The sequence below is a fragment of the Jatropha curcas genome, chromosome 6 (assembly GCF_041381405.1).
Source record: "Jatropha curcas cultivar XTBG-Jc1 chromosome 6, XTBG_Jcur_1.0, whole genome shotgun sequence".
NCBI lineage: Eukaryota > Viridiplantae > Streptophyta > Magnoliopsida > Malpighiales > Euphorbiaceae > Jatropha > Jatropha curcas.
In genome coordinates this window covers 1905012-1929132 of record NC_143156.1, presented here as the reverse complement: position 1 = coordinate 1929132, position 24121 = coordinate 1905012, and the positions used below count along the sequence as shown (strand labels likewise).

The 24121-nt window shown below is 34.4% G+C and overlaps 5 protein-coding genes across 7 annotated transcripts; 2 read left to right on the top strand and 3 right to left on the bottom strand.

Annotated features, from left to right (window-relative positions):
- Nucleotides 1-101: 101 nt before the first annotated feature.
- Nucleotides 102-6195, bottom strand: LOC105633360 (kinetochore protein). Of its 3 annotated transcripts, none has more exons than XM_089722563.1 (11): nucleotides 5863-6195; nucleotides 5508-5726; nucleotides 5046-5136; nucleotides 4804-4983; nucleotides 3979-4068; nucleotides 2263-2370; nucleotides 1562-1615; nucleotides 1222-1336; nucleotides 969-1126; nucleotides 751-885; nucleotides 102-307 (listed from the first exon to the last, which is right to left on the bottom strand). In XM_089722563.1, the coding sequence occupies exons 1-10, from the start codon at nucleotides 6024-6026 to the stop codon at nucleotides 757-759; spliced, it is 1308 nt and encodes a 435-aa protein (XP_089578689.1). In that variant the 5' UTR covers nucleotides 6027-6195; the 3' UTR covers nucleotides 102-307; nucleotides 751-756. The 3 variants fall into 3 exon arrangements, with proteins under 3 accessions (XP_089578689.1, XP_089578688.1, XP_089578690.1); XM_089722562.1 differs by having other exon boundaries at nucleotides 790-885; XM_089722564.1 differs by lacking the exon at nucleotides 5863-6195 and adding an exon at nucleotides 5220-5275 and having other exon boundaries at nucleotides 790-885; nucleotides 5508-5647.
- A 205-nt stretch (nucleotides 6196-6400) lies between these two features.
- On the top strand, nucleotides 6401-7704 carry LOC105633362 (putative 3-hydroxyisobutyrate dehydrogenase-like 2, mitochondrial). Its single transcript, XM_012215944.4, has one exon. It carries the CDS (start codon nucleotides 6545-6547, stop codon nucleotides 7469-7471), a length of 927 nt encoding a protein of 308 aa, XP_012071334.1. The 5' UTR covers nucleotides 6401-6544; the 3' UTR covers nucleotides 7472-7704.
- Nucleotides 7705-8307: 603 nt separating this feature from the next.
- LOC105633361 (F-box protein PP2-B15) lies at nucleotides 8308-9833 on the bottom strand. Its single transcript, XM_012215943.4, has 3 exons — nucleotides 9459-9833; nucleotides 9023-9141; nucleotides 8308-8873 (listed from the first exon to the last, which is right to left on the bottom strand). Exons 1-3 carry the CDS (start codon nucleotides 9741-9743, stop codon nucleotides 8417-8419), a joined length of 861 nt encoding a protein of 286 aa, XP_012071333.2. The 5' UTR covers nucleotides 9744-9833; the 3' UTR covers nucleotides 8308-8416.
- A 2359-nt stretch (nucleotides 9834-12192) lies between these two features.
- On the top strand, nucleotides 12193-14143 carry LOC105633432 (PTI1-like tyrosine-protein kinase At3g15890). Its single transcript, XM_012216015.4, has 7 exons — nucleotides 12193-12284; nucleotides 12410-12975; nucleotides 13069-13235; nucleotides 13350-13420; nucleotides 13519-13654; nucleotides 13782-13931; nucleotides 14028-14143. Exons 1-7 carry the CDS (start codon nucleotides 12193-12195, stop codon nucleotides 14073-14075), a joined length of 1230 nt encoding a protein of 409 aa, XP_012071405.2. The 3' UTR covers nucleotides 14076-14143.
- A 121-nt stretch (nucleotides 14144-14264) lies between these two features.
- On the bottom strand, nucleotides 14265-23652 carry EMB3103 (Pentatricopeptide repeat (PPR) superfamily protein). Its single transcript, XM_012215945.4, has 11 exons — nucleotides 23202-23652; nucleotides 22792-22876; nucleotides 21713-21976; nucleotides 20721-21023; nucleotides 19604-19708; nucleotides 19103-19202; nucleotides 17994-18313; nucleotides 16974-17150; nucleotides 16183-16311; nucleotides 14965-15220; nucleotides 14265-14663 (listed from the first exon to the last, which is right to left on the bottom strand). The coding sequence occupies exons 1-10, from the start codon at nucleotides 23504-23506 to the stop codon at nucleotides 14999-15001; spliced, it is 2010 nt and encodes a 669-aa protein (XP_012071335.1). The 5' UTR covers nucleotides 23507-23652; the 3' UTR covers nucleotides 14265-14663; nucleotides 14965-14998.
- Nucleotides 23653-24121: the final 469 nt, after the last annotated feature.

Below are 24121 nucleotides of genomic sequence, written 5' to 3'. Positions count from 1 at the left end.
ATAAGCAAACTAGATAGCAATGCTTTATATATATATATATATATATATATATATATAGAGAGAGAGAGAGAGAGAGAGAGAGAGAGAGAGAGAGAGATAAATAATGGAAAATGTAACAGAGCACCATCTTAACATCCGCAGGAAAGAAACAGTACATATACTTACAAGCAGTTGTTCAATACAAAGGGAGGCAGGTAGTCTAAACCAGACCCCTAACTCTATAAGAGAACTCACTTGACTGTACTAATTACTTCACCATGCCAGTATTCTGCATCAAAAGCCCCACAGATTTCTTATATTCTTGAAACTGCAATCAACCAAAAACAAATATTACTCAGAGCAGTATTTAGAAAAGCCTTCCGGCACTGTGTACCAATCAAAGCAAACAAATACCTAACTTTGCTAATAATAATATAAGCAGAGATATGATGGTCAATTCTACAACTAAAAAAAAAATATATATATATATATATATATATATATATATATATATATATAGTGTAAGTGCAATATCATTGCAAGCATGAGTTTTTCATAGAAAAAATAGAGATGAAAGGGGATGTGTTGTCTGAAGACATCCCAATATCCAATAACAACAGACAATGTCATCAGAGAATCACATAATCAGTGTGCAAAGGTTGTCATTAACTCAATCTCTTAAGTTGGAGCAGGAGAGGATGCAAGAAAGGATAACCCTGAACACAGACATTTATGAGTGGACTTGTTTCCTAGCCAAGTCAAGCACAAAACCTATATTTAGCTTGTGATAGACAATGGAATTATATGTACTTGTTCCATAATTTCTTCACATTTATGAACCAACTCTTGCACTTTAGCAGCTCCAGATTCTTTTACCAAATTTGTTTTCGATGTAATGGCGTCAACCTAATAAGTGACGAAAAGAAGCTTAGAGTTAGATATAACATCAAGCTACTTTATCTCAGTATGAATTCATTTGGCATATTCACCTCTGATAATGCTGCTTCAACCTTCTTTTGCCTTGCTTCCAGATCAAGCCTCCTAGATTCCACCTCCAACTTAACATTATTATATTCCTTAGTAGCCTCCTCACACTTTAAATCTCTTTCTTTCTCTAACATCTTTCTTAACTCATCTGACCGTTGTGCTGGGGAATATGTAGGAAAATATGGTCAAGGCTCCTCGGTATTCATCCAGATATAGAAAGCAACAATTCAATATAGGTTGCATTGAGAAAACTACCTTTTGCTTGCAGCTCTACAAGTTTGGCATCAAGTGACTTATCCAACATTCTATCATCGCTCAGCTTAGCTTTCAGAGCCTTGTAGTCTTTTTCAATGGATTTTGCAGAATTTACCTATTAAACATTACAAACTAGAAGGTTTTTGAAATGACATTGGAGAATGAAGTCAAAATCAAAAGCCACTTGGGGAAAGAAAGATATAAATCTGCATACTAATAATGTTTCATTCATTAAAAGATCTCTCTTTTACCTGTCCAGGCAATATTCTAATATCAAAGTGAAACAGCTTCACCATACAACTAAATTAGAAAGTGCAGGAGAGGTATTTGATGTGCTAACCTGTTCCTGTATAGTCTTCATCTGATTGAGGTGCTTTGACATTTTCTTCAAAGCCTGAGAAACAGCATTTAAAAGTAACACTGATTAGTTCCCCGTTCAACATAAATTGTGCAGCTTGTGAATTTTATATCTTTGGGAATACTTGAATGCTTCAAATTTAACAAAATCCAAGGAAACAGAAGGTAAATATTAAACGTAAAAAGAGATAATGAGGTATGGTAGAAAGATGACATATTAATTGCAATATTTAAAAGATTTTGAGGAATATGTGAATGTAGTTAGCATGCATCCTTGTATGTCTAATCTAAAACCACTTGGCTGTTGCAGGTTAAATTTGTAGCACAACCGGCTGCGACAACATGTCGAAACAAGATAAATATTCAACAAAAGGTGGGTCTATGAGAACCAATATGTTCTGCTGTTTGAAACTAATATAATGATTGGGATTGGAACCTGATTCCTATGAAAGTTCAAGAAGAGTGTGCTCTTTGGCAGTTTTTGGAACTTAAATGAACCTAATATACTTGTATCCAAGTCATATCTCCAGCTGAACATTATCTTAGAGTCAGCCACCAGCACTCCAAAACTACCCACACTAAGCAATTCAGAAATTTTTCCAGACATACAGCAACAAGATATAATGCAAAAAGGTTGGGCTGAATTTGCACTAGTATATAAAATAACAGTTTATAACAAAGCACCTTTGAATAAACTTCTAGAATGGCAGTCTTCTCCTGAAAGGATTGCATTGCTGATCTTTCAACATTCTTTGCCTCTTCCAAAACTAATTTCTTCTCCTCCAAAGCCCTCTTTCAGCATGCATAAGAAAGTTATTTGCAAGTCAACAACAAGAGCGCAAAAATAAAAATGAAGCAATTCAACTATATAATACACAAAGATCAACTTGTAAAACTATTATGTTCTACATTCTCTTTTAAAATCATAATAATACAGAAGTCAACTGGGCTCTGAATAGGAAAGACTACATAACATGACTGATACAATCAAGCTAAACTAAAGGACATAGTTTCCCATCATCAGGGAAACCAACTTTGAATTTCCTCTGGACAGAGTCTCAATTTTTGCAAATCTAAAATGCTAGCCATTAGAATCTTACCATAAACACCACTGGTCAATTGTGCACAAATTTCAGGGCAAGGAGGCAAGAAAGCCTAGATGCCTATTCAGCCTAATCACTTTTTAAACTAACTGAGCCAAATGTTTTATCAAAGAATATAAAACTTTTATCAAAGGATATTGTGTTTGGTTAGGAAATATTTAATTTGTACTTTTCCTAGTCTTATTAGCCATGGAAATTTTGGGTTGAATAAGGATCTCAGAGCCATTAAATCGTTCATCATCAACTTTTATGCTCTGAATAATTGTCAAAAATTTCAGAGTTAAAATGGTAGAAAGTTATCTTCCTTTTTTTATTGAAGGATCTTTAATCAAATTCATGATATCAATGCGCAAGGATAAGAATCCTTTCATTGAAATGACTATACACTTTACCCAAAATCACTTGTAAATGGACGTGGCTCCTGAGATTATAAAGGAAAATTACCAAAATATCAACCACGCCCATGTCAGACATGATAACGCAACCACATCTGAGCTACATAGTTTTAGTCATGTATGGTACAAGGAGTGCTATGAGTGTGCAAATTTGAAAAAGTTTAACCATGCACACTCAAGGATAAATGAAGTAAATAGCACATATCAGAAGTTCAAAACTATTTTCACATCAATGAAATGGCAATAGGAATAAAAATTCATTGCGACCACTAGAAAGTTAATTGATGAATTGCCATCTACAACCAGTTTAGAAGGGCAAGTAACATGACTTGAAAATAGTGATTGATTTATGAACATAAATTTTGCTTCATGTTGACAAGTAACCAACGAGAAGAGATTAATCAACAAGTAAAATTACACCTATACAGACTGAGCTTCCAAATGCAGACAACCAGAACTGGGTTAAATATTTTGATTCAAGTTCACTAGGTAGGAAATCAATATTATGTAAAATTTATAATCATCTGCCTAGTTAGCCAAGTTATTTATTCCATTAGCTCTGTTATCAACCCCGAAATTCCAATTTCATCACTCCTGTTCCCTGAGTCATTTTTCCCGAAAGTGCTGAGAAAGATGCAATTGAAAGGGTTCTTCTGAATGTCTAAAGTAAATACATTATATAGTGAACATGGAAAAGTCAATGCTCGCAACACATGCTCTTGTTTTGAAAATTGCAGTGCTATTTGTATTGATATTGCAAGCCACAAAGGCAGCACATCATAACTTGCTACTTATTTAACCATCATGATGTAAACTAAGCAATCCATTTTGTGTTAGTGTCAATTTCCAATACAAGGCAGATTTTGCTACTAAATATACCTCAATATGAAAGAAAAAGGTACCTGCAATTTATCAGGTGATTGAACAATTTTTGAACGCAAATTTGCATTTTCTTGGACGCTTTGTACCAGGTCAAATTCCGCTTTTGAAATCTGAAAAAACAAAAACAACAGATAAAATGCCAATGATAGCAACAATAATAAGTCGACGAAGAAAACATCAATACTAAGTTACCTAATTTGTACCGACAGCCTAGATCATAAATACATTTAAGTGTCTGACCCGGATAATGAACCTAAAAAAAAGTTCCTTGATAAAAAAAAATAAAACTACAGCAACTTGTATTCCAAAGAGGTCCAAAGGAGCCTAACTCTATAAAAGCTTTGGAGAGAAATACCAGAAAATACAATGCATATGCACTGAAGTTACAAACAACATTATCTCCATATTCAAGACAGAGAACATGTTACAGAAGATAAATAACGTATGATACGGAAATAATATGTGATATTAAGCCCATCAGACTATAAAGGAGCCCATTTCAGAAAAAATCGAGTAAACCAATTTGAATGAGAAGAAGCTCCACACTGATCTTACATCTAAGCTGAATTTCTGATGTATATTATATCTGTTATCATTGTGAACGTAGTAGAACGTAAATAACACTAGAGTGAATTTCTTTGCCCCTGGTCGTATCAATTTACGGTCTGCAACTTAGTAGAACATAAACCCTACCACCACCAGCCTATTCAAAATAAAATAAAATAATAATAATAAACCACCAAAAATGATAGGAATGTAATTCCTAATCAATTGGTTTAATGCCTTCACATTCTTACATAATTATATTGAGTTGACATCAAATGAGTTAACTGTCAAATCCTTACCTGTGTATCCATTTCTCCTGTCTTATCTTTCAACTTTCGGATTGAAGCTCTAAGTGACATTTGCTGACTGTTGAGGCCTTGAATAATCTGGTACAATTCTTTAACCTTGGAATCCACCTCTTGAACAAGAGGCAGCTCCCTTTCTCTTGCTACATTATAGTCAGCAATCTCTGCATTCAGCTGTAAAAGCAAACACTCAGCAAAAACTAATACTCAATTGACTTATAAACTTCTTCAATTACCTGTGAAATCTTATCTTCCCATTCTTTTCGCTGTTCATCAAGAAGTGTGAGATCATCCACCATTGGTCTTAACAGATTCATTTTTGCGTCTCTGGTCCAGAAAATACAATAGATATAAAAATCATCAAAGAAATTTACAAGGCCAGATTCTCAATTATGAAATAAAACCTTTACCCTTTATAAAACAAACCATCCATAAAGCTCCAAAATGGTTCCTTTTTTCTTCAGTTCTGTAAAAAAATTCAGGTCCAAATTTCTGAACAAAAAAATCCTTAATCCTGAACCAGTTTTGAAATAGAAGACTTTAACCTATAATTATTTAAATAAATAAAAAAAAAAAAAAAAGCTCCCGAATAAACTCTCTGCTGAATTCATTGATTTTACAAAATTATCCCATTTTCCTATAATTTAGAAAGAAAATACAAGCCATTAAGCAATACAATGTAAGTAAGAGAAAAATACCTGTGAAGACAGAAATTGAGAATTGCACTTAAATAAAATTCAGTCCGGTCTCCCTGCGGTCTCAAAAGATCTTTGAGAGTAAATTGCAGTTTGCAACCCACCATGCTCACCATCTCTCTTATTCTAATGCACAAATTCATGATCCTAACCGAGTCTACGTGATGGTCTGGGTTCTCAAGCTGCTCCAGAGCAGCGAACTCAACTTGCCCTTGATCTTCTCTACAAAAATTCATAAAATCCACAAATTAAAACTTTCTATAATGCCAAAATACAAGTACTCTCTTTGAAAATTGGGGAAAGGAAAGAAGAAGAAGAAGAAGAAGAAGAAGAAGATGATGATGAAGAAGAAGCGTACTCTTGAAGAAGATCAAGATGGATGAGAAGTCGGGTGTATAGATCCGATAAGAAATCTGCGTTTGGGTTCTTGAGGTCGTTTTCGGTTATATTGGCGATTTGTGACTCTGCCAATATCGTCACTATTTCCGAGCGGGAGAGTCTCGGAAACTCGAACTTCGACATGTTTCAGTTGAATTCAGTAGGAGATAGAGGAAATGGAGTTAGGTTTTTGAACAAATGAAGAAGGAAAATATGAAATTTGTTTTCCTTTCTGTTTTACTCAGCTTTCTTGACTACCAAACAGAACGTTTCTATGATAGATTGAAAAAGAATTAGGTTTGACAGAAATTATTTTCCCGCTCAAAAATTTAGGTGGGTTTTTGAGTCAGGTCATTCGCGTGGACCGGATAGCAATTAATGGACCAGATTTGATATGGGCCGACAGCATTTAGGAACAAGCTTTTTTCTGTCTACAAAATACCACAGCTCCCGTTTACTATTTTAAACGATTTCTTCCCGTTCTTCATCCAAAACTTTTATTAAATTAATTGATTTTCATCTGCACAATTTACTAGCAATTGAACATATATTAAAAAAAAAAAAATTCTTCATTTTGTAACACTTCAAACTTTCTTCTCCAGTTCCTCTCCTGTCAATCTCTCACTAATTTCAGCTTCACATACCGAAGCTTCAGTTCATTAATGGACACTCCATACCCCAAACCCATTTCTCCAACCGAAACACGCATAGGCTGGATAGGTATCGGCATAATGGGAGCTGCAATGGCCTCTCGCCTACTCTCCGCTGGTTACACTGTCACTGTCTATGCTCGCAACCCATCAAAAGCCTCCCCTTTGCAAGCCAAAGGAGCCCATCTCGCCAATTCTCCATATGATGTTGCAAAGTGTAGTGATATTGTCTTCACCATGGTTGGACACCCATCAGATGTTCGATCAATTGTCTTAGGGAGCCAGGGCAAAGGCATTATTGAAGGACTAAATCCAGGTGGTGTTATAGTTGATGCCACTAGTAGTCATCCTGCTCTCGCACGTGAAATATTTGACGCTGCACGTGCAAAAGGTTGCTGGGCTGTTGATTCTCCAGTTTCTGGTGGGGATATTGGTGCAAGAGATGGAAAGTTAGCCATTTTAGCTGGTGGAGACGAGGGTGTCGTTAATTGGTTATCACCCTTATTTGGGTTGCTGGGTAAATTTACTTATATGGGTCCTGCAGGTTGCGGACAGCATTGCAAGATAGCTAACCAGATTGTGGTGGGGGCTAATTTGTTGGGTTTGAGTGAAGGGCTTGTGTTCGCAGAGAAAGCAGGGTTGGATATGAAGAAGTGGATAGATGCAGTGAGAGGAGGGGCAGCAGGTTCAATGGTGATGGACTTGTTTGGGGAGAGAATGATAGGGAGGGACTTTAGGCCAGGTGGTTTTGCTGAGTATATGGTGAAGGATATGGGTATGGGTGTGGATGTAGTTGAGGAGAGGGAGGATGAGAAGGTGCCAGTGTTACCTGGCGCTGCTTTGGGTAAGCATTTGTTTGCCGGAATGGTGGCAAATGGAGATGGGCATCTTGGCACACAAGGTCTTATAACTGTCATAGAGAGGCTCAATGGCAAGTAAGGTTTTTCGTCTCTTCTCTCTGTGGTTGTAGCTTGAGTATTTTCTGTATATGTTTCCCCAGAAACATCTAATGTATTGCCAAGAATGGATTGTTATTGCTCAATACATTGAATCACAAATGATTGCTCATTGTGGTTTATCCATGTAAACTAGGACGTGTGTTTTCACCATAATATTTAGTTAAAAACTTGCTCTTTATATGTGATAACTACTCCCAGTTTTTGTCACTTGAATGATGCAAAGTGTTTTTTGATGCACGGTGAAGAAAATTTTAATTTTTTTTTTTCCATCTGAAGACAAGGTTTTACACATAAATTAACAAAAGATGAAAATAAGCATACTTTTAATGCTGGTTAACTTAGTGCAGATACAGTTCATAACATTGTTTGAATATTTCATCCCTTATTCATAATATTAAATTTTGGATATTTAATTTGGTGTGGCTACAAAATCAGTTGTATTGTATTTCTTAAACAAAAGGGAGCACGTCATTGTATTTCAGTTTATACTCTTATCTCAAAAAATATGATGCTAATGCCTTTACCCTTCTGACTTTCTGAAGCTGTGAGTGTGACACCAAGACAAACAGTTTGCACAAGTATTTTTCAGACATGTAGACTACTCGTAGATTGATGGCATAAATGAAACATTCAAAACTACATGTGTCTATTCAATTTAACGTATGTGCTTTTGTAAATCCCGCTTCATATGAATGATTTATTAGTTGACTTAAATCCCGCTTCATTGTTTTTCTCCTTTTGAACTCATTAGTTGATTTCTAGGATCATCTTCTTTAATATAAGCTGATTATATATCGAATATGCAAATAAATCGTATTGATTTAGAACAGAAGTTAAATCTTCCCTTCTCTTTCTTCGACTCGGAAAAAGAAAATACAGGAAGTTCCCAAAGACCAAAAAAGAAACAAAGAATCTTAAATCAAGACTATTTGGGCCTTATTTCAATGCTATCAATTACAAGCCCTCCTTTCAGTTGACAACCCTTGACTTCCATGAAACTCATTTTTACCTCCTCATCATTCTCACCTGTAAAGAACTCCCCCAACTCAATTTCATTCCACGCATCATCTCTTTCTCTTGGCATTTTTTCCTGTTTGTCTTTCAAGCTTGTTTCTACTACTTCTGTGGGATTTGTATTATCCAGGCACACAATTGGCTGTTTGTTGTTATCTTGGCAATGTAGATACCCAGTGCTAGATGATACTTGGTTCCCCACTTCAACTGACATTTCTGAGGGTATGAAATCAAGCCCATATGCACGATCCGAAATTTTCATTATGAGATAAGCTCCGTATTTTGTATTTGGCGACAGCATTTGAGTTCTGATTTTGCCTTGGATTTCTAACCACCAGGTTGTTCTGAGTATGGCTACCTCTGAAAATCTGTAGAGAAGATGAACCATGTTTATATATTCTTACTACTGTTCAACTTTGTTACCCTTTTTAATTTTAGCTAGCTAGCTATGCTGTATGGTATCTTATTGAAATAAATTACAAGAAGAGAGAAGAAGAGGCGTGGGGGAGATATCAACCTTGATTCAGTTGTTGGCATCCAACTCCAATATGTTGGAACATCACCCCACATGATAAAAAGCTCTCGTGCAGACAGTGTGCAGGATTTTTTGCCGGATGATTTCTCTAATTTGAAGCTCTGTAAAGAGAAAAGAAAATACTTGAAAATGAGATGTTAATTACACATCATTGTTGTTCATATCTGGGTTCTTTAAGCTCTCTCCCCATATCAATCACAAGGGCAAGAAAGTTTGAAATATCACCTAATATAGTGTTGATGCTTTTATGTATTATTCATATTTCTTATATTTGTGGATGGTTTCATGTATATTTGCTTTATTGGTGATATAATCAATCATAGAATTGCTCTGTAGAATAGAAGAGTGTAGTGTCTTCATTTTATCTTAGGCTTTAAAAGCAGAGTCATATTATATGCAAAGGAAGTGCAAGTCATACCTTTCTACCAGCATCTATGAGAACTGGCTCGCACAGACGAAGATAAAGCTCTTTCTTTGAAGAGAACTTCAAAGGAGTGACAAGTCTTGAGAGAATATCATGATAATCCACTGGCAGAAATCTTTCCCAGACAGCGTCCGAGTCCATAGCCGACCGAAAATCAGAAGATACAAGTGATGATCTACAGACATCAAGTGGAGATGTAAAGGATAGAATTTTGGAGACACAACCTTCTGGCAACATGTTAGCTTGAAACCTCTCTTTTTTCGTCCCCTGTGTTTGCATTAGTGTGTAAATTTAAACATAAACAAGCTGACTTCAACTTCTTTAAAGTTTCTCAGGGAAAGGAGAAGAGAGCAAAAGAGAAGAAGGGTGTTTGGTTCAAGATTTTGAGCTATTCTTGCCAATGTACAAACCGTATGGCTATATTTAAATAGAAGCACCGGATTTTAAAGATATGGTAAACGTCAGTATCCTACCACCTTAGCAACATGATGTTGTCACTGAAGCAAAAAAATGTTGACAAAAGGAGTACAGAATTTAAGCTCTCCCACCGTTTTATATTCAACACATCCTTATCCTATTCTTTATTATCTTTTTCACCTTACCAGATTTCGTTACTTTTTTTTGTTTTTTACCTTCTACCCTTTTTTTAGCGCATTGGATATATACTGAAGGGAATGAGGGTTGGCAAGATTCCTTCTGAACCATGAGAGATAAACTCAATCAACAAGCTATTTTATATTGCAATGGAAATATATTAAAGGGAATTGGTTGGGGTTGGCAGGATTTGAGCCTCTTGAGCTTCTGAACTATGAGCTATTGTCGGACAATTTTGAAGAAATTGTACTTGTTAGTGTTTGGTTTATTAAAAGAAAAATTACAGTTGTGAAAAAGAAAGAATGGGTTGCCCATTTTATCTGTTAAAGGAAGGCAGGCTCTGTTATAGAGTTGGAAGAGCCTACTTCTTCTTTTAGAACTATTCTCTTCTCCAATAGAACTATTAATTATTCTTAATTCACTTCTTTATCAAGTAATTATTTTCTTTTCTTGGTTGTCTTTGTCTTTCTAAAATCCTCCATATTATGCAAATTCCAAGTTTACAGCTAATCAATTTATTGTTAAATGGTTCTTGAGTTGGGCCTTGATGGTGCAATGGCGTGTTCATGTGAAGAAGAAATTTGTAATCCAATTACGTAAGCTGAAGAAAAATATAACAATCAACTTCATCTTGTCTTCACATTATTCTAAACATTTAGGTCTCACATTCTTCCGTTATAAATAAAATAATAATAATAATAATAAATAATATCAATAATTGAATTTGTAATCGTAACGTCAAGTATGCTTTTTCTTTTATTATTATTTTTTTAGAACATATATGTTTCTTGATTGTACCATGTGGTTAAATTCTTAAAATAAATGTTAAAAAAGAGATTCTAAACAGTTATTTATGGTTAAAATTCAAACTAGATGAATAACTGTTTCTTCGTGATTTCTGGCTGTACACGGCTGATAAAGAGATGCGACAGGTCGTTTGAGGAACGGCTTTTCTGATCGAGTATATTTTCATTCGTCAAGCCCATTGATGATTGCTTTGTCAAACAAGAACCAATAATCCATTGATTTTAGTTACAGTTTTTTCGTTCTCTTTATATGTTTCTTGCACCAGATTGGATATTACTAAAGTTTTTTTTTTAAATTTTTTGTTTATTAATTTCCTGTATTTACATTCTCTATTTCTACAATTATAAACTTATAGAAATTTGTTTTGCAATTTACATTTTCAAAACTTGTTTTAAATACAAGAAGAGCATGCAACTAGAAGACACTTCACATTAAAAGAAAACAAAAAAAGCAAAGATCAATTCATAATATTCACCAAAAACAACTCATCACTCTAGGAAAGATAAACTTTAATTTATTCCATTTTTTGTCTTTTACTTGAAAAATTACTAGCTATTTTAGTATTTTTTTTCAGGTATCTTGGTCATACCATGTTTAACATTTAAGCTTTTCTTGAATAGAATGTTCCTCAAACTCACAAGGAACAATGCTTTCTTGTTACAGTCGTCAATGGCGGATCTACTATGCAAATATTCCTCCTCTCAAAACCACAAAACTGTGCTTTCTTCTTTGTTCCACTTTCAAGCACATTAATTAACTAAAATATAAAAAGTATCATCTTTACGAACAAAAGCAAATTAATCCAACCGGAGAAATTAAAGATGGTGCAAGAAGTAGCAGCAGCAGCTAGGGAAAGTGTGATAGTTGTGATGGATGCTAATAGAAGTAAAGGAAACATGGATGCATTAGACTGGGCTCTTAAACATGTCGTTCGCCGCCAAGATACTGTTATTGTTATTGGAGTTTCTAGTGACTTAGGAAAGAAGAACTCTTGTTTTCCTCTTAACATGGGTATTAGCATCTCTGGAATATGTAAGCTCTTAACACTAAGCCTGAGTTTATTGCTAATTGCTGAAAATTTTCATTAATTTTAATTGCACAATATTTACATCTTGTTAGGGGAAAGATTGGAGTTTTCAAGCCAAGGACAAGGAGAAGCTAGACCAAGAGAACTTGGAGAAGAAATTGAGAGAAAAAAAGAACAATATCAGAATAACCTCCAACCATTCTACAGACAGTGCAAAAAGAATGAGGTTTGTGTAGTGCTTCCAACTTTTCTTAAATTGCAGAGTAATGTTATATATAAGGATACTTGTTGCAGGTGAACATGGAAGTTAAACTTGCTTTTGGATTTTGTCCTGAGAAAATTACAGTTGAACAAGCTCAAAACTCAAATCCTCGTTGGATTGTATTAGACAGGTAGTAATAGAATTGATTGGGAAAATCAGAAGTTAATAATAGAATATCAGAAAGGTTTTAAAGTTCAGTTTTTTTTTTTTTTTTTTAAAGCGTTAAAATATTTCCTTCTGTTGTAACTAATGCAGTTATTTGAAGAAACACAAGGTAATCATTTATGCACATATAGGATGCAACATTGCAGTAATGAAAGAAAAAGATGTAGCAACTTTAACACCAGCAAAAGCTCCTCCCCCTCGAAGTTGCACCCAAACTAATAATTCTGATTTCATCATTAAAAAACCTGAAGGCAGTAACAGTAATAATCAAGAAGGTTTAAATAATCCCGTTCAAGAAGAAGAAGGCTCATCTGCACAAGCTCGAAGTCCTTGTTGGTATCCATTGTCATGGAGAAGTGGATATCCTCGTGCATTTTCACAAACTGAGCTCGAAGAGATAACAAATGGTTTTGCGCAAGAGAATTTTCTTGCTGAAATTGATAACACTAAAGTTTATGAAGGAGTGCTTGAAGAAACTCCTGTTTTGGTTAGGTCTTTCTCGGAAAATGATGAACGCTTTTGGACAACGCTTAAGATCCTTTCTCGAGTTCGACACAGAAATGTATCAAGTCTTGTTGGGTATTGCTGCACTGGAACTTCTGCTTTCTCGCTCTCCGATTACCCTTGCTTGGGAACTCTCGAAATGAACCTGCTAAGTCTGTAACTCTTTTCTATTCCAATATAACCGTGACAAGAAATATATATATCTTATTATATTTATTATGAAACTAAGGCTTTTGAGTGTTTAGGTGATGACTTAGCCAGGAACCTTTCATGGAAAGCAAGATGGTATATTGCAGTAGAAATAGGTGGAAGCCTGCGTTATCTACACGAAGAGTGTGTTGATGGAGGAGCCATTGTTCATCTATCTGTTTGTTCCTGTAATATTGTTTTCTCTAGTGGTTGCTCTACTATGGTATGTTTAAAGTACTGTGTTACCATTTACCAGAATTAAACATCAAAGTTTAAGCTTTCTGATTGCCATTCAATTCTGCATAAAGCTGATTTTTCTTTTTGATTGCCATTCAAGCTTGCTAACTTTGTAACTGCTAGATGGCTTAAAGATGATGCTTCCACCAATAATGAAGATTCTGAAGCTGAGTAAGAAATCTTTATATATACATATATTAGGTTATTTCGCCTGCAGTAGGATTTCTTTAACTATGATGAGATGATGAGATCTTCTTTGATGCGTGAAGGTGTGTAAATCTAGAAATAGATGAAGGTTGTGCTATTGATGTACATGATTATGCGGTTTTGCTTATTGAGCTAATTAGTGGAAAGAGTGCTCGTTGGTATCAAAATAAGAGTGGAGGTCAAAGTTTGAATCAATGGGTAAGATTTTACATCTGAATTTTTCTGGTACAATTTTGACGGCAACTTCAATTACATATAGATTGCACATTGTAAGAACTGCAATTTGTTTCATTTCTATTTAATGATCCTTTCTGGTGTAATACAGGCATTGCCACTTCTCGAAGGTCATCTGATAAGTGAAGTGTTAGATCCTAGACTGGAAGATACCAGTGATACAAGGGCAGTTCATCATATGATCAAGGCTGCTTTACTCTGCTTGAAAAATGATATGGGTCAGAAGATTTCTATGAGTGAGGTAAGTTTTTACTGCTGATTATTATTCTTCATATCTAAAACATTCAAAGCAAGAAATACATTTCATTTTTAATGAGGCTTAATGAAACTTGTGCAGGTCTTAGCTGTAGTTCGTGGAGATAAGCTTGCAATGGCTAAATGTTGAAGTTCCTTAATTAAGGACTGGTAAAAATAATTGTCATTCAGAATCATGACAAGATATTTTTCTTGCACAGGATGGAGAACAAGTTAAAAATGACTTGCTTTCAGCTTTTTCCTTTTTCCAACTTTTCTTAAGATAAATTTCAAATATTAAGGACATGGGAAGATAACTTTAAATATAACCTACATGGTCTTCAACCAATACCCATATCTTTATTTTTCCTTCAAGAGCTAGTGCTAATATACATATAATATAACTATAGTCTGTTCTTCCAATATATTAGTTAGCAAAAAGCTATTTCTAGCAGTTGAATTAAAAGCCGGGTAACGCTTACTTCTTTCAATGCCTCTGTCAAACCAGCTTCATCTGCAACTCCATTGTTTGTCAATAACATAGAACTGGGTAAGCAATAAGGTCGACCGCTTGCGACTCAAACTGGTATTTTGGAAGAACAACTACTTGTGGTCCTTATAATGTAACTGTGCCACTTCTTGCGAGAGGAAAACCAAATTTTCTTGTTTCGACAATTATCGTTGAGACAGATTTTGCTTCCATTCCTAGCAGTAGAAGCATCTGCTCTTTCAACATTCTCTATGAATGAAATGAAGCCAGAAATCAACAATCAAATAAAATTCGAAAATTGTACCATTAAAAAGAGGCCATACAGCTAAACTTAAGGAACAAAGAAGAAAGATAATGGAATAATTTTGTAAAACGATCCAACTTGTTTTGGAAAAGAATATAGAAGCAAAAGGGTCCCAATAACTGAATATGTAAATAGATAATTTAGGTGGTAATATGTTAGACATGCAGAATAACAACAAAGGATGTAAGAGCTCCGACAGCTAGTTTGTCATATATAGCAAATGATATGAACAAAAAATTTGATTACCTGGAAGCCATTTGGTTCCAAACTCAGTTATCCTTTATATAGAGATATTCCTCAGGGCCTTTGACTTCATATGATGCTTGGACAATATCTCAGCAATGAGTTGGCTACCAAATAAGTGTGAGTTCTTAAGAATTAGGTTTCTTGTTGAAGAATCAACAACATAACCTTGGCCAGGCATCCATTGTAGCAATTGAAGGAGCAAGTCCTTCTTTTCAGGTTGTGTAATATAACGGGATACAGCCATATGAAATAGTTCCTGGAGAAAATTTGAAAAAGGAAAAAATGAATATGCAGCAAGGTACTCACTTTATAGAATATAAAGCAAAGGCAAGTAGGATGCTTAGTTTTTAAAGCCAAATGCAATTATTTCCCATAACCAAACAGCAAAAGTGATTGAGGCTTTAAATAGCCCACGCCCAACCGTTCAAGTAGATCAACCAGCATATTGAAATGAGGTGATAGAAGCCTTATCTTCTTGAGTTATTCATACAAAGTTTGGGCTATTAACCTATTTATGACATGCAATACTTTCCTTTATCAGCAATTCTGCAGCCATATTCACAGAGGATTGATATGAATGCTACTTCAGGGAATTGCAAGTTCCAAGAAACCTTTGACCTTGACTGCCTCTATATATATGCACAGTTATGCATACACATCTAACTATTTAATTTGTAAGTGCATTCATCCTTTCTTGATCGGAGTAAAAATTCACAATTCTAGCACACACAACTTCCACCAATACTCCCTCTTTCTTTACCCCTTCTTCAGTGCTAGGCTAATTTTCATTAAATGCTTTGAAATGATATTTGCGTCAGAAGCAAAAGGCCAAGAATCTAGGTCTTGGCAAGTTAGCATTTAGGCCATCAGCACCTTATATCAGTGTACATCAAATGTTCACCGAGTCAAATTGAACATGGATCCTACCTAAGACAATTGCACGATGGATTGCATTATATTCAGATTTTTATGATAGTGAGAAATACAAGTTGCAAAAGTTTTCAATATGTTTTTGGACTGGCAATAAGTTCTCAATCGCATAGATGGAAACCACATATTTTGATATCTCATTGTTCATAATCTCACAAGATAAGACTATCATATAATCCTCACTACCAAACTTATCCCATGAATTCATTACGATAATTATGAACAGCAACTAAACGACTATGATGCTTTCATAGAACTTAGTTTCATCCCAAGGTTCATAATATTTACCTGATCAATCTTGTATCCAGAACCATGAATAACCTTCATGGCATCGTTTATTAAATTGATATTTCCCAGCTTCATAAATGAATTTGCAAACTTCTTTATAGCAGCTTGAGAAATCAATTCAGCATTGTCCTAATAAGAAAAGTTTGGGATCAATAAAAAGAGTAAAGCACATATTAAATAGTCCGCAAGACTAGAGTAAATTATAAAAGGAATCAAAATGTGGGACATGAACCAAACAAGGCCTCAAGTCTTTATTTGAGGAAATCAAGGACCTCAAAATTCTAGTTACACCTCACTTTGTGCATTTCCAGAAATTGGTAGGCCTCATAGTTCAGCCTCACCAAAAAATTGCTAATGTGGGGTATAACTACTGACTATAAATTTTAAAAGAACAAAAACCATGCTGGCGAATAATAGCTATAAGAATAAATAAAGCAATAGAAGAATAATGAAAAAAAGAACCCAGTGCATGAAACATCCCACATCGGTGAGCAGGTCAGAAATGGAGTAATTGGACTCCAACTCTTAATTGAAATTATATACCTAAGAAATTTTATTGATAAGATGAAGGTTCTTAGATTTGATGCAAGACCAGGAGGTTGTCTAACTTTGCTTTTTCATGATTTATCTGGTATGACCTAGTCTCCTACTTATGTACTGTAGATTGGACAAATCCTCCCTTTTGTAACCCGGGGGGGGGGGGGAAGTGTGGGGAAGACCGGGGGTCCTTGTTTCATTCAAAAACCATGATTGCGTTCTTTATATATATTGTGAGCAAGACATTAGCATACCTTAACTACTACATAAGCATCTTTGAGAAGCTGTCCAGCTATAAGAATATGCAGAATCTTCTCATGAAGGGCTTTGCACATGTTTCTCTTGCCATATCTCAATATGCAATAAACAGAAAAAGCTTCTGCATAGGCCTTAATTGTACCAAGATGGAAAATCAAGGAGGAACAAAGTTCCTACACAATAATACAAAAAATAAGAAGTTTCAGAGTAACAATCTTTAAGTTTAACATATAAAGCTTTCTGAATTAAAAGGTCAAAATAATTGCATAAATTAATAAACTAAGTCAAAAAAACAACAAAATAGAATGACCTTCTGACTCGGAAACATAAGAATGAATCTACTGGGAAGTTCAAAAGCATTTTGAACAATCAAATTACAGTTGCATTCTAGACTGTTTTACAAAAGGATTTGAACAGTAAAAAAAATAAATAGTTACAGGAATATCTAAATAGAAAAGTATTGTTTTACAATCTTGAATGAGAAGCTTATAGAGCAATATGACCAGTAACTTCATCATCATCCTACTTCAACTTTAAAAAAAATGCTAACATTTAAATTCCTATTCATAAATTTTTCAGCCCCTTCCTAACAAAGTGAATGCTAATAATTAGCCTCCTTCTTTCTTGAAACTCCATGTCCTTTTCTTAAGTTCATTCCAAGTTACTAAGTGAGCAATGGACTATATGAAACCACATTTCAAGCCATTCAACCCAACACTCTCATGCAGTGATACGAGAACCAACAATATTTTGCTATGTGTTTTTCGATGGACACTCAAATAGAGAAGAGACAGGAAGGTTGGCTCTCACTTGCACTCTTAAGAGCTATTTAAAAAACTTGAATAGCCATTTCTTATGCCTCAATTTCCTATATGGACAGGCAACAAGTCATATCAACAAATCGCAATTGTTATGTGCATGATCATGTCTTGCAAAACATGTCATAAAATATTTCCAGCTGTTTAGAAAGGAAATAAATAAAGCTGTCATTAAAAGCTTTATAAACAATAGCATGCCTCCTCTGGTTGGTAGCCTTTCCTATGCATGTCCTCCATTATTCGGAAAGCAAGCATATACAACTTTTGCTTACAGAAGTATTTGATTAGGATATGGAAAGTATTATAATCAGGACGGATTGTTGATTCATCCATTTTCCTCATTGTTTGCATTACGCTTTCCATGTCACCAGCCCTGCAATAGGCACGCAGCATTGCATTTAATATAACCAAGTCATATTTTTCATATTGGGTCTCAAACTCCTTGGCCAATTGCTTTGCCTCATCCAGAAGCCCCTCTCGGCAATATGCTGAAATCATGATACTGTGAGAATAGCCATCTGCAAGAGAGAAATGAAATATATATTGTTCCTGAAAGAAAACAAAGGAAGATATAGCTGCAGACAGCAAACAGTGCAAAAGTTTAGACACCCATAAAATAACTAAAAGGACAAGAACAACAACAATAACAACCAAGCCTTAATCCCAAGTTAGTTGGGATCGGCTTTATGAATTCTTTGTTTTTAATATCTGCTCTAATCAAACTACTAGCAAAGCAAAGTCAGAAAAAATTTTGAATTACTTTTTGTAGAAAAAAACTTTTTGGAAGGGGGAACTTTGAAATCGTTTTAATATAACTAAAGCACAAAAGAACAAAATCAAAGGACTCAAATTAAGAACTGAACAGTTAACAGACCAACATAAATGGGCACTCCATTTATTTAAGTCCCTGATATGGGCATGGTACTAGTGTTGGCCTTATTTGCCAAGTGAAGCAAAAAGTTTTGAAACTAGGAGTTCTACAAAATCCCAAGGATCACCAAAAACAAAAGAAAAGCAGAAACAACAAAGAAAAATTTTCCACAATCCTGGTGCAAAATAGTCTAAACCGTCAAAAAATACTTAGCCATGAACAGAGTGGAATTGAAGCAACGAATTCATGTAGCTAACCCCAACTAGTTTGGGATTAAGGCTAAGTTTTTGTTGTATTATTAACTTCATGTATAAACAATATCATTTCAAATTGGCATTCAAATTGACAAAAGCATTTTACTTTATCCATAATCACAGTTAGGGGTATGCATATACAATTAGGCTTAGAAGAAGTATCAATCTCATGAAGTACATACCAGATTTAACACCTTTTCCTTTCATGTCATCAAAAACTGATCTCGCTTCATCTATATGTCCGGTCTTGGCTAAGCCATCCATCAATATACAGTAGGGAATCTGAAAATGAATTATCATGATATTAGATATAGAAGCACAGACTAAGGAAGCAATAAGTATGTTTGTAGCCACTGAAGCAGTGCTGATATAAGACCAGTACATGAAAGCACAAAAACATAAAGCTAATCCACTACTTATGCAGTAAGCATTAATGAACAAGCTGCATAGAGAAATCATCATGAACAAAATTAGCAAAAACCTACAATGAAGCCAAGCAACTAGATGTTATCCTACAAGGACTACATGGCTGTTTCTTGAATACTTGTTTTTTTTCCCAATCAAATACGCTAAATTACCATAAAGATAGTATAAAACAACAATGTTCATTCTTTAGCCTTCTATAATGTGGTCAATGTCAGGTAGATCACACATGAACATAAGATGCCGAGCTTCAGTTTTACCTCATCTTGAGCAAAGCCCAAACTGTGCAGTTCAACTAATAGCTCTCTGGATTTTTCAAACAGGCCTCCTCTAACATATGCCTTTAGTAAATTTGTCCATATCACCTGTAAAGATTTTTTCAATGAAATTAAGGAAAACTGAACCAGAGGCTGTGAGTTAAAGATCAAAGCAAAGAACCAAGTCTGTATGCAAAATGAGGGGGAGGAAAATAAAAGCATATATGCAATATGGTGCATTCATGACTTAGATGTACATAAAAATGTTTTGAGGCAAATCTTTAGCACATTGATTGGCTTCTCTGCGATGATTTTTAAATCCTATAACATTAAAAAAGTATATCACCAATATAAAAAGATACCAATCCTACAAGTAATAGGATGCTCTCTCACAAAAATTTTAGTGACCTCAGATATGGTAGTTTGTGTGAAAAGCTTCCCACAGCTACAACAGGAGCATTATGATATGTAGAAAAAATATATTTGCCCAAACTTGTTGCACATATAGGACAATAGTATCTAGAATAATAATGCCTGACTTGTTAGAGTAAGGTTTGTAAAGAAACCCCACTACCATTTGCTTATCCTTGACAAGTCAATACAGAGTACAAACATCAACTACCAAGTTTGTACATCTACAGTTTTAGCACCTCCAAGGAAGTGGTTTACCTACTAATGATGAGGTTAAATAGCCGAAGAGGAGGTTGCATATTAAGACAGTGATGAAAAATGAAGAGGGAGGACAACAATTATGAGAATCAAGTAGAAGACATCAACGACAGGTGTCTTCTCTTCGAGAAATTAGTTAAATATAAAAACTTTAGCTTTTTACACCATTCGACAACTTCAACAATCTGATTTTAACTAATTGGTCTAATACAGTGGTTTTCATGAAAATTGCCTCTTATTAAGTGTCACCATTTGCTTGTTCCTCCCACTGTTGCTATGATTTAGACCCACATCAATCTACAGGCATGATGATATTGAGCTTATTCATAAATAGATGAAACTTAACAATGAATATGAAAATCCACTTGAATATAATGTGCACAGAAACAAACATAAATACGATTCTAGTTGACACCCAAATATGTAATGGCAAGAAAAACATGAAACAAACCTTATTTGGCACTAACCCTGAAGATTTCATTTCTCGCACCAATTCCTCAGCCTTCTTGTAGTTTCCATCTGAAGAGTAAGCATTGAGCAAAGAACTGTAATGATATACATTAGGCAAATGACCTTCATACTTCATCTGGTTAAAATAGCTCTGTGCTTCTTCACATCGATTATTTGAAGCACAAATTGCTAAAAGTGTCCCATACATCACACTGTCCATCTGGACTTCATTATATTTCAGTTCTTGAACCAAGTCTAATGCCTTAGAATACCCATGTTTGACTTTAATGCAACCTGCAAGCAGCTGTTGTTGACAAGAGATAATAGTGATGAAGCTGAATTGAACAGTTTTAGAAAAAATTGCAACCATGTCTTCTCTTTCCTAGTACACAAAGAGTTGTCCAGACAACAAAATGGGCACAGCTCTTTATGAAGATTAAAATATGTAGACATCCAAATGATCTTGTTTCATTACTCCCATAATTGGCTTTTGAACTACTTAAACTACAATCAGAAATAGAATAGAAGCTGTGCAAGATCCAAGTGAATGTGGTTACAATGTGAACTAAACCACACACAAGAAATTAGCACCGCAAGTATATAAAAATCCATTATCAATTCTTACAAGCAACTAAAAAATATTTTGCACGTTGGTTTGTTATATGGAATAAGAAATTCTGAAAATCTAAACTGTTGCAACTATGACGCTGAAAGCACTATTTGTTTTAGCTTGAGAATTACAAGGTAAGAACTTATAGATATAGATTTATTGCAACAAATATGTTCAGAAAACAAAAAATTTAACACTTTCATAAGTTTTCAAACAAAACTTTTCAGTCAAAAAGGGGAAGTAACACTCAGATTGCTAATACAAATAGTTTCCAACATGAAACCGCCTATCATCATCTTGCAGATATCGTTCCAAATTTGTATGACTAAATGGTGTTTCATGGAAAAATAAATGAACAATACTACAAATTGAATTTGGCATACCGTACTATATGTAATAGCATCTGGTATGAGACCATTCTGCTTCATCTCATGAAACAATTTAATGCTGCTATTAAACTTGCCGCTCCTGACCAGGCAAGTAAGAACAGAATTACATATGAAGACATTACTCTTTACTGATTCATCCACAATGCTATTATAGATTTCCAGCGCTTTAATAGGGTTGTGGCTTTTTCCCAGGAACGTTATGTAACTGCTGTATGAAGAAGCACTGACTTTACTATGTTGTTGCATCCAATCAAAAAGCTGCAATAATTTCAAAAGTAGGACAAAGCAATAAAGGATTATTTCATGATAATTACCCATGAATAGAAAATAATATATAAATTACAGAAATCTGTCCATTCGATTTAATTTTTATTGTAATAAACCATGTGATTGTAAAGCCTCTTGTGTTAAATAGTCATTCATCACTTAAAAATAGAATCACATACACAACAATGCCATTACAGAACAACATTATAACATTCTCTAAATGTGAATTAAATGCTTAAGCGTATATAATCTCAAGTCCAAATATTAATAAAAATGAACATCATACAGAAATGAATGCTTCTGATATCACTATTTGATAATTGATAGTACACAAACAAATTCCTAAATTAGTAAACCATTTCAATTTTAAACACTGTGAGATTCAAAAATCAAACAGAAAGGAACACTTATGGAACAAAATACTCTTATAAATAGGGTAATAAATTTGTGGCTCAAATATTCTTCTAATCTAGAATCACTAATTTTGTTAAGCCCTTGTAAGTAAGGGACTTGGATATATTTTCAGAATTATATTAGTGAAAGAACTAAAACCTAAAAAGGAGTAAATTTCAAAGAAAAGGGGATCTGTCATGCAAATAAGACCCTTTGAAAATACTTAAATTGAAAATTTGAAGAAACAGAAAAAGGCATAATGGCCATTGAACTAACAAAAACCTAATTACACATACAATGCATATCTGTATAAAATACCAGAACCAGACAACTCCAAGTGTTAACCTGTCAACTCAGCTCTAATAGTTGTTGGCAAATCAAAATGAAGTAAAAGAGCTTTCAAGATGTAGCACCTGATAAATATCCTTCCATCTGCTTTGCTTGCCGAAATTTCGCAAAATGACATTCAAGTCTTGCACCTTCAATGTCCGTCCTACTCTGTAAATGGAGTAACAGACAGACTTGTTCAATCACCAAAATGCATTTTAACTAAAATGCTCGACTCTATAAAAAATACAATATTTTAAAATAAAAGTAATGAGCAGAGGTTGCCACAATATTGTCTTTAAAGCACAAAAAGAATTTTTCATGCGCTATATTCCTTTCTACTTTGGCCAGCGAGTCCAAAGCATCTTTCCTTTACACAATTCAACTTCAATTCCATTAACCCAATAACCAAAAATACATAATAACTATTAAAGCAGACAATTTGACAGATAAAACACACTTCAAAGGGAAGATGCAAAAAGAAAAAAGGGAGAACCTTTGAAGGGCAGAGTTCAAATCAGGAGACTCCTGAACTTCAAGGATGGCAGCTTGTCTGGCTAAATAGGACTTTGAGTGACGCCCTTGAGCAGGGACTTCACCACTTGGCGGCTGAATATCTGATTCTTTGACAAGCGGTGTTGCTGTTGTTGCTGCAGTTTTAAAGGTGCATTGAGAATTCTTCGTTTTTGTTTTTGTGGTAGTGGTAGTGGGAGAGGATATAGAAGGAATTAAGGGAAAAGACGAATGCGTTGGGCGAGTGAGGATATTGTAGAACCCAGTACCCACGGTTGGTAACTCCATTTTGGAACTCTTTAGCTTAGATGGATAGCTCTGAGAAAGAACAGTGTTGGGTTCAAGAGGCCGGAGGCTGGAGGATATTCTGAGGACTTGTATGGTAAATTTTCATTTATTATCTAATAAAGTTCCCAACTTTATGCTTGAATCATCGGAAATTCCCAAATGCTTTAATTATACAAAACTTTTTTGTTTTTCTCTAATTATATATAATTCACTGCAGGCAGAAATTCAAACTTGGATGTACTTTATCTCAACTCTCATGAAAAACACAAACTTACATTAATAAAAAGATTTGATTAATATAGTGTTAATATAATCAGAACTATAAGAAAATAACTTGATGTTTTAGCCTCTGATTATTTTTGTGTATAATAAGGATAAGTGTAAAATAAGAGATGAAAATTTGTTCTTCAAAAAAAAAAAATAAAAATGAAAATTTGTTGGAGTTTGCAAAATACAATATTTGGGAAGAATGTGAAATAATGAGTGAATATAAATTATAATAATGAGTGAATGAAATTATCTTATTATAATTTCATTCCAATTTTTATACATGGAGTATATATTGAATATAAATTATTCTAAATTTAAAAGGGACTTTTAATCTTTTTTTTTTCA